Source organism: Eleutherodactylus coqui, chromosome 3 (assembly GCF_035609145.1).
Source record: "Eleutherodactylus coqui strain aEleCoq1 chromosome 3, aEleCoq1.hap1, whole genome shotgun sequence".
NCBI classification, from domain to species: Eukaryota; Metazoa; Chordata; class Amphibia; order Anura; family Eleutherodactylidae; genus Eleutherodactylus; species Eleutherodactylus coqui.
In genome coordinates this window covers 95,951,432-95,967,499 of record NC_089839.1, presented here as the reverse complement: position 1 = coordinate 95,967,499, position 16,068 = coordinate 95,951,432, and the positions used below count along the sequence as shown (strand labels likewise).

The 16,068-nt window shown below is 41.7% G+C and overlaps 1 protein-coding gene across 3 annotated transcripts in view; it reads left to right on the top strand.

Annotated features, from left to right (window-relative positions):
- The window catches only part of TTC27 (tetratricopeptide repeat domain 27), a 383,896-nt gene that overhangs the window by 100,293 nt on the left and 267,535 nt on the right, over nucleotides 1–16,068 (top strand). For all 3 annotated transcript variants that reach the window (XM_066595887.1, XM_066595886.1, XM_066595885.1), the window contains one exon: nucleotides 11,903–12,067. In XM_066595887.1, coding sequence (XP_066451984.1) covers nucleotides 11,903–12,067 — 165 coding nt within the window. The remainder of the gene's footprint in view (nucleotides 1–11,902; nucleotides 12,068–16,068) is intronic.

Sequence of the window (16,068 nt, the reverse complement as noted above, 5' to 3'; positions counted from 1 at the left end):
TAGAAAGTAATTAAGGTGACTGCCACTCACTTCATATTTCCAGGTCAGTAAGTACAAAACATTTTCCCTTAAGGTAGCCTCAAAATAGTTTCTTCTTTTTTCCCATTTTATTTAACTCTTTTCTCCTGGTTCTTCAAATGCATTACTGTCTTATTAATCAATCTTATCTAGAATACCTAGGGGGCAATGCTAGTCTTAAAAATATGGTTGTATAAATTACCAGGAGTCCTCTTCTGGTTCTTCATGAAATACATTAATCTACCCTGTAGCCTAGACCAAAGGCTAAAGGCATAGATATATCTATCTATCTGTCTTGTATAAATGGATCTGTAATGACTAGTGACTGCTGTCACTTCTGCAGTGGAGATGGACAAATTGATTTCACCTAATCAAAGATTGTCGGCATGTAGGAAGTCAACGATCTTGGCTAGAATGTAGAATTATAGACTGCCTGTTAGGTCTGCTACCCATGTCTGCCGCCTTCTGCTTCTTCCTCTTCTGTGCAGAAGCGGTGTCACTCTACTCCTTCTGTATGAATATACTTTTTTCTTCCACTTTCTATCAGCACTGCACTAGTTATTCCTGTTAAATGTTCACAGCCCAGCTGCAGCTTAATTGGTGATCACCTCCCTATTTAGCTGAGCTGGGAATCCTCCATCTTTGCCTCAGTATTGTTGTGTGTTTGTTTCAGACACCCAGCACATATAGGTCGTCTGTCTCAGGACTTTTGATTTTATTTGATCGTATATTTTTTTATTCTGTATGTTCTTTGCATTGTGCTTTAGCCTGTGTGCGTTTTACATTTCCTTAAAGTCTGTGGATCGTTCCCGACTCTGGGTTAAGTCAGTCCTGTTCTGTGTGCCTTGTGCTCAGTACATCGTCCCTTTGTCCTCTCTGGGATAGTTAGCCCCGAGGTTTCATCGCTGGGCCATTCTTATCAGGACGCTTACCCTGCTTTTAGCCAGGGGTCTTCCCATCTTCCTGATTTGCTAACGGCAAGATTCCCATCTGGGATTGCTTTGCAGTGTTATGTCTGTCTTCTGGGGCCACACCAGGTCTGGTCCAAAAGCCAGGCAGGTTGGTTAGCACAGTGGGTCCACTTTCGCTATCCGTAGCACTGTCACTCCGATACCAAGTTTCTTTCAGGTGGGAGGGCATGTTTACACAGCAGGTTTTGAAATGCTGGGGGTTTGCATATGGATGTATTCCCATTCAGTGAGAAAAAATGATGTTTGACCACCCACCATGGTTTCTGCACAGAAGCCACTCTCCAACGTGGATCTAAAATTTAAATGATTACCTCTGGAAATAATGGAACCTTGATTTCACACAAATCTTGCCATGGATCTATGTCAGAATCCATTTGAAATAAATGCTGTGTGAACAACGGGCCGACATTTACTTGGTTTTTAGGTGAGCTAAAAAAGAAGTCTCTCTGACAAGTGCACAATTCTCGCTAACTTGCCTTGTCGGGTCCCTTGTTTACATAGGATGACAGTCACCACTAATTGCTATTTTAAGCAGTTGCGTGGACAACTATTGGCCTGCATAAAAGTAACCTAAGTCCTTGCACATGCACCCTGGGAGTTTTTACTGGTTTCTGTTAGGCCCAAGTCCGGGTGAGTGCGACATTTGCCTTTGTTGTTCATTCTACAGTGTTAGAGTATTTGTTTTAATTTAGATAATACTCAAAAGGTATCATAGCTTTACCAAACAGGCAACACCCTATAACTATCCAATCAATAATTGACATGTTAAATATTTTTGTTAGCGGATCATTGTAACGGATAATATATGATGCATGAATGTATTAATCTTATAAGTAAGCCAATGTCCATAATACATAGTAATGCCTTAACCCTGAGGATTTTCTGCCCAGCAACTAGCCTTACACAGACCAAATATAGCTCTGCCTACAGGTTGTTCCTCTTTTTGACTGCTTTTACAAGTCTAAGTAAAATTGCAATAACCCAAAGTAGTAATGTGTAAAACAATTTAGTTAGATTACTCTTATAATAGGTTACCAAATCGTATGCCCCATTTACATGGGGCACAGTCCCAGTTACACAACTTTGCATGCATTTGCACACCTCTTGGAGTAAAACACTCCTGCTAAATGTTAAAGGGGTTCTGACACACACAAAAAAAATTGTACTCACCTTGCCTGGCCAGGACCGATCGCCAGGCATGTCCCTTCCAGCCGGCATCATCTTCTGTGGCTTGTAGAAGCAGAGCAGGAGCGGTCAAAATGACCGCTTCCTGCTCTGCTCCGTCTGTCAGCCGCTTCCGAGATGAATGGTAGGGCCGCCCACAGCAAGCACGTCAGAAGCAGTGCTTGCTGTGGGCGGCCCGTCCGTCCTGGCTGAACTCCGAGGTTCTGCGCGTGCGCAGTGGAGACGCGGCCTGTCCTGACTCCTGTCAGAGGGCACCTCTCCACTGCACATGCGTGCGATCCCGGAGCGGCGCAGCTCGTGGAGGAAGAAGCAGAAGAACAGCGCCTGCCGGGAGATGACCCCCCCCCCCCCCATGTCAACAACAACAGGAGACAAGGTAAGTATCATGTTTTTATGCTTTAACAGCCATTAAATCGTGGGTTCCCTGTGTCCATTAGGCAGACCAGGGAACAATGGCTGGTAAAGCATAAAAACATTATTCATGTCAGAATCCCTTTAATTTTGTTTGTCAAGGTGGTTAAACATGACAATGATAGGAAGCCAGCCAATAAAATGCCTTTCTGAGATGTCATAGATACATCATTTGAGTGTTTGAACCCAGACCACCACAGAACGATGGAGCTGTATTACTCTACAAAGTTCTGAAACTCTTTCGACTGCCCTGCTGAATCAGAGGCAGTTTACTAAACAAATGTCCATTTGGTTGCATGGTCCTTAGTTAGTTGGAGTATGGTGGTCAAAGGGTTTACAGTAATCGAAATCTCTAAGGCTCTGTTCAGACAGCATTTTACTTTCTCTGTTTGTGTCTGAATCCTCAAATTTAGAACAGAACCATAGGCTTTTCATTAGTCAAACGGAAATCATATTGGTGTCCTTTTGAGGCAATTTCCATTACTTTACGGAATTTGTTGACTGTGCTATTCTTCATGACACAAATACTGGAGAGGGATACAATTCTGCTCATATGAAGACTTTATTGACTATTGAACTCATATGTTTCTGTCTGAATACAGTTCTCTGGGATCTAGATATAAACCCGTTAGTAGCGTGAAACCACATCTAAACAGAGCCTAAGTGACCCCAAATTGGGCAGTATTATATCTTTGTTTTTTTTCGTCAGAGGGGGCCTTATTTTGTATACTGTACCACACTAATGTGCTTTTATGAATTTCTGAAATGTATCTACGATAGAAGATATCTTTTTGGGCGGCTTTCAAAGTGTTGGCACATTAAAAATGATCCCTTTCAGATTGCAGATGCCATGGGTATTAGCTGTTTGAGGGAGCTCCGACTTTCTACAACTCTGGCAAACAGTGGAGTTTACCAGAACAAATGGGCAACTTTAGTTCACAGGAGTATGAGCATCTTCATACTCCTTTAGACTCCACTCAATAAACAGACTTTCTGTTCTGCCTCATTGAGAGGGTTTGAGTGGGGTATCATTTTCTATGGTATTCATATACCCTAATCTCCTCTACCTCATCTTTCCTTAGGCTAGAATTACACCAAATCGTTAGCTCACTTGTGGTTCACTGACCTCCGCAGATCAGCTCACTTGTTATGCTTTGAGCACAGCCTCATACGAACTTCCATTTATTTCATATAAAACATATTCCTTCTGCTCTTTGCTCAGCAGTGAGAAGCAAGCCGTATGGCGTGTCAAGTAGAGCGGCCTAATGTAAAATATCCTTTTGCCGCAGATTGTAATCTTTAATTTTCTACTTTTTTATTGATATGCCAACTTCAATACTCGTCAGAAAGCAAAAGGTAAATGAAGGTTCTTATCTGGAAATCACAAGATCTCTTAAAAGGAGGATTTTGTTACAGGGTTTTAATGCAGCTTCGTTTTCAAGATGTGTTGCTGTTCATTTCACGGATTTTAAAGTGTTACTGCCACAAAAACGTTCAGATGACTTATCACCTAGAATGAACCTAGCCTCACTCACACTCCTCTTGTCACTACGTATTATGCACGTAATATACAGTACATAGCAAATCTTAAAATTCCCATAGCCTGTATTGGTGTGTATTAGGCTAAAATAGGACATGCCGCTTTTATTTTCATGCGCATGAAAAAGAGAAAAAAACAGGCACAATAGAAATGATTGGGCTTTTAGCACTGTGTATTAGTGCATGAAAAGATCTGTGTGGTACGCAGTCCAAATACTCCTATATGAGTGAGCCCTAACAATTACTATAGGTGACTTGATAAAGCTTCTGTATGCATTCAGTGATGGTGTCTGACTTACATATCGATTCAAAGTTTAAAGTATTCTCCCCCCCCCCCCTTATGAACCAGCCCCACTTATGTGTACATAGAGAGGTATAAAGTCTATACCAGTTGTCATAAAATTTAGGATTCTACTGAACAATTGTATTACTAGAAATTTCCTAAGATCATGTGATTAATGGGATCACTTTGTCATAAAACATGATCTAATAATAAACCTGTTGAGAATCGCAGGCTCCTTGTCGTTGCCCTGGCAAAGTATAGGCGCCAATTACAACAGCCTATATTGTGTAAATGTAAGCCAGTTACAACAGCCTACATTCTGTAAATGTAAGCCAGTTAGAACAGCCTATATTCTGTAAATGTAAGCCAGTTAAAGCAGCCTATATTCTGTAAATGTAAGGCCGTTACAACAGCCTATATTCGGAAAATATAAGCCAGTTACAACAGCCTATATTCAGAAAATATAAGCCAGTTACAACAGCCTGTAGTCTGAAAATGTAAGCCAGTTACAACAGCCTGTAGTCTGAAAATGTAAGCCAATTACAACAGCCTGTAGTCTGAAAATGTAAGCCAGTTACAACAGCCTGTAGTCTGAAAATGTAAGCCAATTACAACAGCCTGTAGTCTGAAAATGTAAGCCAATTACAACAGCCTGTAGTCTGAAAATGTAAGCCAATTACAACAGCCTGTAGTCTGAAAATGTAAGCCAATTACAACAGCCTATAGTCTGAAAATGTAAGCCAATTACAACAGCCTGTAGTCTGAAAAAGTAAGCCAATTACAACAGCCTGTAGTCTGAAAATGTAAGCCAATTACAACAGCCTGTAGTCTGTAAATGTAAGCCAGTTACAACAGCCTATATTTTGAATATGTAAGCTAGTTACAACAGCCTATATTCTGAAAACATAAGCCTGTTACAACAGCCTATATTCGGAAAATGTAAGCCAGTTACACCAGCCTGTAGTCTGAAAATGTAAGCCAGTTACACCAGCCTATAGTCTGAAAATGTAAGCCAGTTACACCAGCCTATATTGTCTGTAAGTGTATTGCAGTGTATTTTGTATTATTTCCTCTTTAAGGACTGAGATCTTATATGTGCCCAGGTGAAGTAGTGCTGTGTTCTCTGTCACTATGTATTTTGTAAGTGGACTCCTCAGAGCAGCGGATGTGTCTCAGAAAACATTGGTAATTGCTAATCTTTGGTCTTTGAGCCATTCTTCTACATTGGCAGGAACATTGTCAGCTTACTGTTCAATGGGGGGTTCTGTGGCATTCCATGAATGAAAGTGTGTGTTTGATCCTTTTTAGTCCTTCAAGAGGCCTGAAAACGATTGTCAGATACTCTATAACTTTTTAGAAACTGATGTTTAATCAATAAAAAGTAGTGACAATTTCACTATAAGTCTGTGAGAATCTAATTCGGAAGCGACAACTGATATGGCTGCATTTTTGTTGGTATTTTGACAAAAAGGTGACCAAATTAATCCGAAAGTTAAAATAAACGCGACATCTTAAAGTGCCTCTCAAGTTACAATCACTCACCCAATCTGATGGTGCAATGCCCAGAGACCATCCTGTATGTGCCCTTTTCTAATGAATATCCAACACTGAAGTATTATTGTTCTCATAGCTTCATCCTATACATAAAATAAGTTGTTTGGACAGTATATAATGGAGATTCCAATTTTATGGCGCCTTTGTTGGAAAGTAACTCATGATCCCAAGATGCAATTGAGGAAGGTGAGACCTGTACAACGCTTTAGGTGGTAACCAAAATGGTCACCAGTGAGACCTATCTTTTGCAGTTGGCGACAAGTCCTGCCCCTCCTCCGTTTCATAACCCACACCTGCAGATATCTTGCTCATAGTCAGTAGTACAAGCATGTCAGAGATTCTGGATGCAGGGCTGTACTGGGTGCAACGTAAATCCTGACTCCTCCCCTTTTTTTGCATGTATTATATGCTAGAATAGTAGATGGGGAGGAGTCGGGATTTCCCTGGCATACAGTGCTGCCCACTATCTGGAACCTCTGACAGGCTCATACTACTGCCTGTCAGCGAGACAATTGTTAAAACATTGCTGTGCCTCCAGGGGTACGGTGAGGAGGGAGAGGAAATGCGCATTTGTATTACTAAGGGGTCACTGATGGGCACTATTATATTATTGGGGGTCACCGGGATGTAGCATTGTATTAAACCATTGTACGAATCCAGATTGAGCGCCCCTTTAATTCGAACTTCTCATTTCCGCCGCCAAGACTTCTCCAGAGCAGCACCAGTCCTCTGGAACGCACTACCAAAGGCTACCCGAGCAATCCAGGACTCGTAGAACTTCAGGCGTGCTCTAAAAACGCACCTCTTCAGGGAGGCATACCGAATTCCCTAAACAAACCCCTCTGTACTCCGCCTGATAACATGCTCCCTGACCTACTGACTGCAATCCCTGCTAGCCATCATAAACCGCTCCTGCGGTCATACTGTTTGTCGTCACACGGCTAAATGTCTGACCATTGTCTATGTGTATATCACCCCTCACTCTCCACCTCGCCATACAGTGCACATCTCCAGCCCCTTTACCTTCTGTATCACCCCATTACTTGTAGTATGTAAGCTCGTTGGAGCAGGACCCGCACCCCTATTGTTTCCATCAATTGATTACTTTGTAACCGTGGTTCTGTAATGTTTGTACTTTTGCCTTTCTGTATCCCCCGTCTATGTAAGCGCTGTGGAATATGTTGGCGCTATACAAATAAAGTTTATTATTATTATTAATAAACTGGGCCACTGAATCATAGGATGGTAGAGTTGGAAGGGACCTCCAGGGTCATCTGGTCCAACCCCCTGCTCAGTGCAGGATTCACTAAATCATCATTGGGGAGTGCGATCATACTAATTGGTCTGTATTCTACTAATGATGGCCACAGGGGGCACTATTACTAACAGGGGGCACCATTACTTAGAGGGGTCACAGAGAGGACACTTATTTAGTGGAGGCACTATTACTATGAAAGCATGCTGAGAGGAAGGAAGACGTCAGGATGTGTTCACACGAAGCTCATTTGCTTTTTGTTTTTCAGGGCTGAAAAAATCCACAGCAAATCCGTGTCAAAATCTGTACCATTTGGTGTTGATTTTGTAAACTTTGATGCATATTTTCTACAGAATTCACCCCTTCAGTTGAATTTAAATTGAAGGGGTGAAATCAGTACTGGATCCATAAGATTTGCACAAAATGGTGCATATTTGCTGTCGATTTTTTTTTTTCAGCCTTGGAAAATCTGCAGAAAATCAGCTATGTGTAACTGTGTCTGTTATGGCGCTGTTAGGGAACATGACAGAGAGCAAGGTTATGTATTTTTTTTTTATTCTCGACCGCTCTCACAATCCAGTGCTGTCGCCCTCCGAAGATCTCGTACCCGAGCTTCTGTTTATAGGAGATCAAACATGGGACAGAGTTTCCAGTGTGGCACTATCTTTGGAGAGAGATATTGCTGGATCGCGAGAACGGGGGAGTATAAATAAAAAAAATCCATCACCTGGCTCTCATATTCTCTAACAGCATCATAACTTAGTTTATGGAGCTTTGGTACTTGACAGGTTCTCTTTAAGTTTTTTTATTTATTATTTTTAAATTGGGTGACAAAAAAATTTTTTTGACTCCTAAACTTTTCAGCTTAGGCCTTTGGCTCCAAGGCCTGGAGTATTGCCTGATTCACTCTAGTGCATTAGACTCTAGAAGGTTTCCAGATTTACAGATTTCATGAAATAGATCTTCTAACTGGAGTTTGCTTTATTTACAATCCCATACCAAGCCTAAACAGTGTGTATTTAATTTTTTTTTTCACTTGAAACGTCCTTATTTTCTGTATGTTTGAATTGCCATTGACCTCTCCATATTCTGCCCTGGAGACAGGAAATACATATTTCTTATTTCTTTGTATTTTATTTTAAAGAGGTTAACAGATTTAGAAGTGCACCTCAAGGCCTTATAAAACAGTGTGAGAACATCAGGCGTACTATTCTTTACAAGTCTTTAGTTCTGAAATATATTTTGCAAGAACTGCAAAGCATCTGCACATAAAGGCAAAATACCATGAAATCACCAGTTAGCCTAGACTTATCATTCACGGATGTGTGTTAGTTTACCGGCTCATCTTATTTAAGGAACAGCTCTCAAGGGTCCACCTGGCCAGTTCTTGCGGCAAAAATAAATTCCAGTAACTGCACATTAGGTCACTGTAATAAATAAGAAATGCCAGCTGTATCAGACAGTAGGGATTTCAGGTTATCTGTAGGTCACAGTAATAGTAGAGGAACGTGTATTGTCATGTAAATCTCCGCTTTGACCATTTCTAAACCATAAAACCCTAACCCCTTAAGGATGTTTTTTTACCTTAAGGGCCAGACATTCTTTAGGGATTTTGTCCTATTTTTTTCCCTTCGCTACCAAAATAATTTTTACCACATTTTTCTTTCCGTGACAAATAGGGCTACCTTTTTTTATACCTTTTTTACTGACTATTTTTTCTCGCATTTTATTGGGGGTAAAAAGTAAAAAAAAAAAGATTTTTTTTAACATTTATGCTTGTTTTTTTCAAAATATTAGTATATTTATGCTAAAATAAAGTATGAGAATGGTTCCTCATTTTGTTTCAGACTTTTTGATATATAATATGTACAGTTTGGGATTAAAAGGCGCATATAGTAACTGTTTTGATTGGCATCAGGGGTGGGTCATTTTCTTTTTTATGTGTATATATATTTATTTTATGTTGTGATTTTTTTTTTTTAAACTTATTTTTGTAACTTTTTGTTACCATCTATGACCCCATAACATCATATAGGACCTCTTGGGGTCATTCACATTGTCTCATTCACTTTTTTTTTTTATACTTCACACTTTTCCTCTGTAGCTCCTCTGTAGCTGGGGCATCCATAGGAGCCCCAATTATAGGGAAAAACTTTCCCTGCAGCGAAAATGGTCACTAACACAGCTGATCAGGGTCTGCAAAAGACCTTCCAAGCTCTGCTGTGCCAGGGGCACCCGGCGGTGACGTGATCACCGGGTCACATAGTGGAAGAAACACCTCCACTTTCACTTTTTAGCACATAGCGCTCATTGAGCACTATGTATTTTGGAAAGTAGAAGGCAGAAGCAGTTAAAAACTGCTTCTCTCTTCTCCTCTGGATCCTCGGCTGTGACCAACAGCTGGGAACCCAACCTGCTCCTGCTTGTTTGAAGGAGTAGAGGCTTTAATCCCGCGCTGTGTTTTTGCTATCGTCCTGGATTGAACTTCAGGACCAAGCACTGTATATTTACTGTGCTTGGTCCTTAAGGGGTTAAAACAAGACACCAGGGTATTAAATCCTGTGAAACAGACCTGAACAACAATGTTTATCTGTAGGTATGGGATCCAGAAATCTGTAGTAGGCTGTTGAAAAAAAAACACAAAACTTTAGAACCCAAATCCGCTCCATTTATCGGCATCCATCTTGCACGTATGCATGGATGTCGGGAAGGGGTTATTTGGTTTTAGGACAACTACTGTATGTTAAAAATACCATATATTGAACTTGTAACTCTATGGAAAACTAGTAATTGCTTCTGCAGTCCCCAAAATGTAAATCAAAGGTACCGGTAATGAAAATTGAATATTAAACAGATAACTAATAAAGTTAAAGCAAATCCTTAAATATGAAAGGCAGAAAGACATTGGAAGCTGTAAGTCACTATCTATGTAGAGGTGGGGAGCCTCTTCAGGGCTCTGTACAGTGTACCAGAAAAATAACATGGAGCCACCCTCACCTGGTGTCCAAAGGAGCAGCTCGTACTGGCATAGGTAAGGAGCAGTACAGAACATGTAGTACCAAACTGTACTGTAGAGAGGCGCTACCAGACTGTCAGCTAGCGCATGCACTTCAGTAATAAAGAGGCCTTTTCTGTGAAATGGAGATGCTGATTGGCTGAATTTTCCAGCAAAGTGGCCATGCCGCAGAACTGGATGGTATGTGACACTGTATGTTGAATATGGTCTGAAGTCACAATGTCTCCGGAAAGACCAACGTATGTTGAAAATATTGTAGCTTAAGGCAGTTGTAACGCGAGGAATCACTCAAATAGTTTATAAAAAAATTCATATATATAATTTTTTTTTTTTTTTAAAGTGTGTATGGTTAAAGGTTAATTGATCCGATTAATCAATGCAATCATTTTCCCAATAACTACATATACATGGGAAAGCTGGACACAAGAAAGTAGCCAGAAGAAGGATGGAGGTCTTTGAGCTGTGGTGCTGGCAGCGTATGCTGCGCATACCATGGACAGAGATGGTCACAAATAAGGTGATCCTGACCGTGTCAGACCAAAACTATCACTAGAAAACAAAATCACCAAACAACGCTTTTATAATTTGGTCATGTCATACGAGCCAAATCTCTGGAAACAACCTTAATGCTCGGCACATTCGGTGGGTCCAGAAGAAGAGGACGCCAAAGAACACGCTGGCTAGACACGGTCAGGGTTGACACGAAAATGACTGTGGAAAATCTGAGGGAAGCAGCGAAAGACGGGGAAGCAGGGCATATGCTGATCCACAAAGTGACTGAAAGTTGGCATCGACTAAACAGATAAATCATCATCATCATCATCGTTAAAGAGGCTATGTGATTACAAAAAAAATTCATCAACTGGCCGTGTTAAAACAAACAAAAAAAAAAGCAGCATACTCCTCAACTCCTGGCATCAGGGCTCATATCCTTGGTGTGTCAGTGCTAGTGTTATGAGACAGTGATGCTGCAGTCTCTGGTTGGCTGCTGTGGTCACCTGACCTCCAGAGGATGTCCACACCAGATGCTTGGGTACAGGTCTGCGAAAGCCGCTTATCTGTGTGCGAGGGGGACAGTTGAGTATGGTCAGCTTTATTTATTTTTTGGGTTTGTTAACCCCTGGCAGCCATTATTTTATTTTATTTTATTTGTAATCCCACAACCCCTTTAATTGCTATTGTTGCTGTATAGTTATCTCAACATTCGCATCACTTAGAACACTTCTGCAGAGAACTCATTTTGCTTGTTACAAGTGCATAGCTTCAGATTTTTTATATAATTAAGGGTTGTCTCACATCTGCGTTAGGAGCAGGAAAGTGGAAACCCCATCGGGGAACAGGAAAGGGGAATCCCCATGGCTGAATGGTTCCATCTATGGATGGAACCGAACAGCGCTGGGTGGACCCTATTGACTACAATGGGGTCTCCGTAGCTGCCCGGCATTTGGATGGAAGTAGAAGCACTGCATGCAGTGCTGCTTCTTTTGGGATTTTAAGCCGGATTTGCGAAGGAAACTCCGACTGGAAGTTCTGACTCAAAAGTGAAACAGGCCTTACTCAATGAAATATTTGATTTTAGATATGTGTGTATATTTATAGTGTCGTACTGTGTTTTTTGTCTAATTTTTCCCTAGTGTTCATCAAGTAATTCTATTTTGTTCTCTTTCTAGTCCCAAAAATTGAAGACCTGTTTTTGGAAAATGGAGCTCAAGACTTGTTTGTGCAGCTCCACCTTGAGTGTGGATATGTATGTCTCTATTTCTTTGACTATAAGAAAGCAAAGGATCATCTTCAAAGAGCAAAGAACATGACCAAACTTCAAGTTAATTTAACTGGTAAGAGTCTGGTTTCCCATAATGGATGCACAGAAGTTTTTTGTTAAAGGCGTATTGAAAATGTATGAAGTTTGATGGACAGATAGAAAATGCTCAAAAGTTATAACCATAAGGGACTGAATTCTGCAGACTGGTTTCATGAATCCACCACTGGTTTCTGTCTTCTATGTTTAATACTGTATATGGACAAAAAGCAGAACAGAACCTGGACGGCACCACAGGGGAGATAACGTGAGACAGAGACCTATCTGGTCTTCATCTCGCATACAGTAGTTTACTAGAAAAGGGTTGTCCTTATTGTGACATTCACAAAACGGAATGTGAAACCAGTATTATACAAACCTTTAAGTTAACGTTTTGCTATATTATAAATTGTCAATTGTTAGGAATTCTGCTCTGCTATTTTGTAATAATTTATACTTGTACCTTAAGGCCGGCTTCACACGAGCGTGACGGGCTCCGCCGCGTAATATTCCGCAGTGAAGCCCGTCACGGCACCCCCCAGAGACCCCATACTTACCAGCGGAAGTATGACGCGGCGGCGGTAGGCGGGAAAGCGTTTTTTTACGCTATCTTCCGCTGGTTACAGCGGGAGATAGCGTGAACGGACGGCTTCCATTGACTGCAATGGAAGCCGTCAGCGCGTACACCCGCGGCAAATAGAACATGCTGCGGGTGAGGACGGGAGATTTCACGGTGCGAAATTCCGCGGTGGAATTCCGCATCGTGAGCATTGTGCTATTAGGTTCAATAGAACCTAATAGCAGGGGGCAACGCAGCAGATTTTTGCCGCGAATTTACGCGGCGTAAATCCGTTCGTGGGAAGGAGGCCTAAGTCCCATTTACACTGAGCGATGATTGCTCAAACAACAGTTTGAGGGACAGCTTTGAGCGATCGTTTTGCATAAACTATTAAGCAGCTACTCAGCTACTTAATAGCTTATTAGTGTGCAAATGAAGCCTTTAGCTGAATGCAGTTAATAGCCAGAGGGTTCTTATCTGCATTCAGCTCCTTTGTTCTCTGAAGGGTAACAATGCTTTCAGCACTACCCGCTGATAAGACCGCACAACGATTTTCAGATTGACCCGAATTTAACTATCGGCTAGCAGTTCACGAAAAGTGCACGATGGAAGTGTGTTTAGACGTAACGATTATCGCTCAAACGACCGTTTTTTAGCGATTTTTTTTTTATTTTTTTTATTTTTTTTTTGGGAGCGATCATTGTTCCGTGTAAATAGGCCTTTAGCAATTTCTTTCTCTGACAGTCAATTATGGGTGCCATTAGACAGTAACTTAGTTTGTACCATGGAAAAAAGACATGCTGTACATCATTCAGTTCTGCCCATTAGCCTTTGTAATGTTGATCCAGAAGAAGGCAATCCACCACCACCATCCACCAAAAAAAAACAAGAAAACCTGAGGTAGAGCCAATTTACTTTGTCTCAGGAAAAAAAATCCCTTTCTGACTACACTCCCTAAACCAAAAAATCTGTCCAGGTATATGGGGATGGAGACACGTGACATTGCCTGTTTTGCGATAACAGTGTCTTGAAAAGCTTGCTTTCTGACCTTAATGGAGATTACAGCGATTGTCCTGCGAAAATAGCACAAGTACAAGAGCTTGGCGATCTCTGAAAATCCTATTGATATTTTAGTAGGTCACACGGCTACAGGGACACTTGGGACCTGTGTTCTCACAATTGTTGAAGGCTCCAGCAGTGAGATGTTATTTTTGTGGGCCAACCCCTTTAATAGCAACCGTTTGCAGTGATTTTCTATGGCTAGTGATTGGCTGCATCAGTTACATGCATCAGTCCTTGTTTACATCTGAGAACATTGTTTGTGTTGCAGAACAAAAAATATTTTGCACCTTGAAAGTGGTCGGCATGCCGTGTAAATTAAATATAATAAACCCCCCGAAAAATCTATTTTAATTCAATGATGTATTGCAGGAAAAACACTGTATGTGTACTATCGCAAGGCATTGTACACCTATTCCCAACCCACAGGAAGGGGAATGTGTGTATTGGTGGAGGTCCAACCACTGAGACCTTCACAGATCATGACAGTGCGGGAGACCTTCATTTTCTCCTCGCAAGTGCGCTGCCACTCCATTCATCTCTATTGGACTGCTCCACCTCCATTCACTGAATGACTATGGCTCCTATGAAAAAGTACCCCTAGGGCCCTTCACACGGACGTATTTGTGCACGCAAATAGAAGCCATTGACTTCAGTAGTTTAGTTCACATGCTCGTATTTTTTTTCTGTGTGTTTGGGTCACGCAAAAAAACCCCAAAACATAGCATGCTCTTATTTTCCTGTGCATTTGTGCAACAAAAGTCCCGATAGAAGTCAATGCGGGATGTGCAAATGTGCGCGGGATGCACACCGCTTAGCTGCGCGCAAATATGCATATGTTCATGTGCACGTTACCTTAGTAAGGCCCCCTGCACACGGGCGGAAATTCCACGTCGTGATTTCCTGCAGAATTTCCGCCTGTGCCCGCTTGCATAGGATTGCATCACAAAACACAATCCTATGCAGACAGCCACGGTTTGTCCGCGTGAAAATACACGTGGAAAACAAATCGCGGCATGTTCTATCTCTGTGCGGGTCTTGCAGGGGCCCGCACAGAAATGTCACTCCTGGTGCGCCGGCTCCGCTCTGCGCATGCGCCAGCTGGGCAGCAGCCAGCACATCAGGGTCGGAGCCACGGGAGCAGGGGAGAGCCGCACTGGTCGGTTCCTGTTGCGAAAATGTATGTTAAAACAGTTCATCCATTTTTAGGTTCGTTTCGCTAGCATTGAATAGAAGTAATATTGGTAGCAGTTGTTTGTAGTTATGTTCTTTTGCTGGGGTTTTACGGTAGATATGATTATGGTTGATATTATATATGTTACTATTTTATGGTGTAAACTGCCTTTTGAATGTGTCCTGTGTATTGTATTCTGCTGTTAGAATGTTCCTATGCGTGTCCATAGTGAAAGCAGACCTGCGGCCAAGACACGGTGGTAGATCCTGTAATGTTTTGAATTAATTCAACATGGCAAATTACATAGGAATGTTCTGGCATTTACGAATATTTTGTGCAGAAACCTACAGAAATGCCAGCATCTCATCAATAGTGTTCTTTATAGACAAGTGGTTGTTTATCAGTGCTTGGAAGAATATAGTATTTTCTGCTTTACAAGGGCTCACTGTCATTCTAGGAATATAAGAAGTCTGCCTACCATGTATTTTAACCCCTTAGTGATTGCCAATACTACTTTATACTGCTGGTCTTTAAGCCTGCACATACACCTTTGTATCGTCGGGAATTTGAATGATAACCATTCCGTGTAAACACATGCAGCAACTTAACGAGAATGGTTCAGTAGTTGCATGCAGAAAACCGAACGACGAGCCGTTTAGTGTAAACAACAGTCATTAACTTGTGAATGACTGTCTGTTTATTGTGAATAAAGGCTTCCAGGGGGAGAACGCTTCCTGGCCGCTCCGCCACCATGCTGGCCACGCTGTCAGCGAAGCCAACAGTACTCACTTTTGTGTAACAGCACAGGAGCGAACATCACTGGGATGAGCTGCCGAGCAGTGCTTCCCTGACAGCTCGTCCTATGGAAAAGGGCCATAAGACGGTGGCTTGGCTGAATGCTGACAGCCAGGCTTCTGCCCTAACTAACAGAAGGAGAGAAACCTCTATTTGCCAAGTAAAGGTCTATTAAACCCTACCGTCAGCAGAGTCTAATAGACTGCTGTCAAAGGTTTAGCAGAATACACTACATAAGTAATGCAGTGTACTATCGTACCAATTGAATGATCGCATCAAGTCCCCTGGAAGGACTAAAAAATATTGTCAAAAAAACGTTCAATAAACACCTTTTTTCATTTAGAGAAAAAAATCCAGTTAATAAAAAATGCACATTATTCCCCACAAAAACCCATTTAAGGGCTCCTGTCCACGGACGGCCACGAGTAACGCAGTGCACGCTTTCCATAGC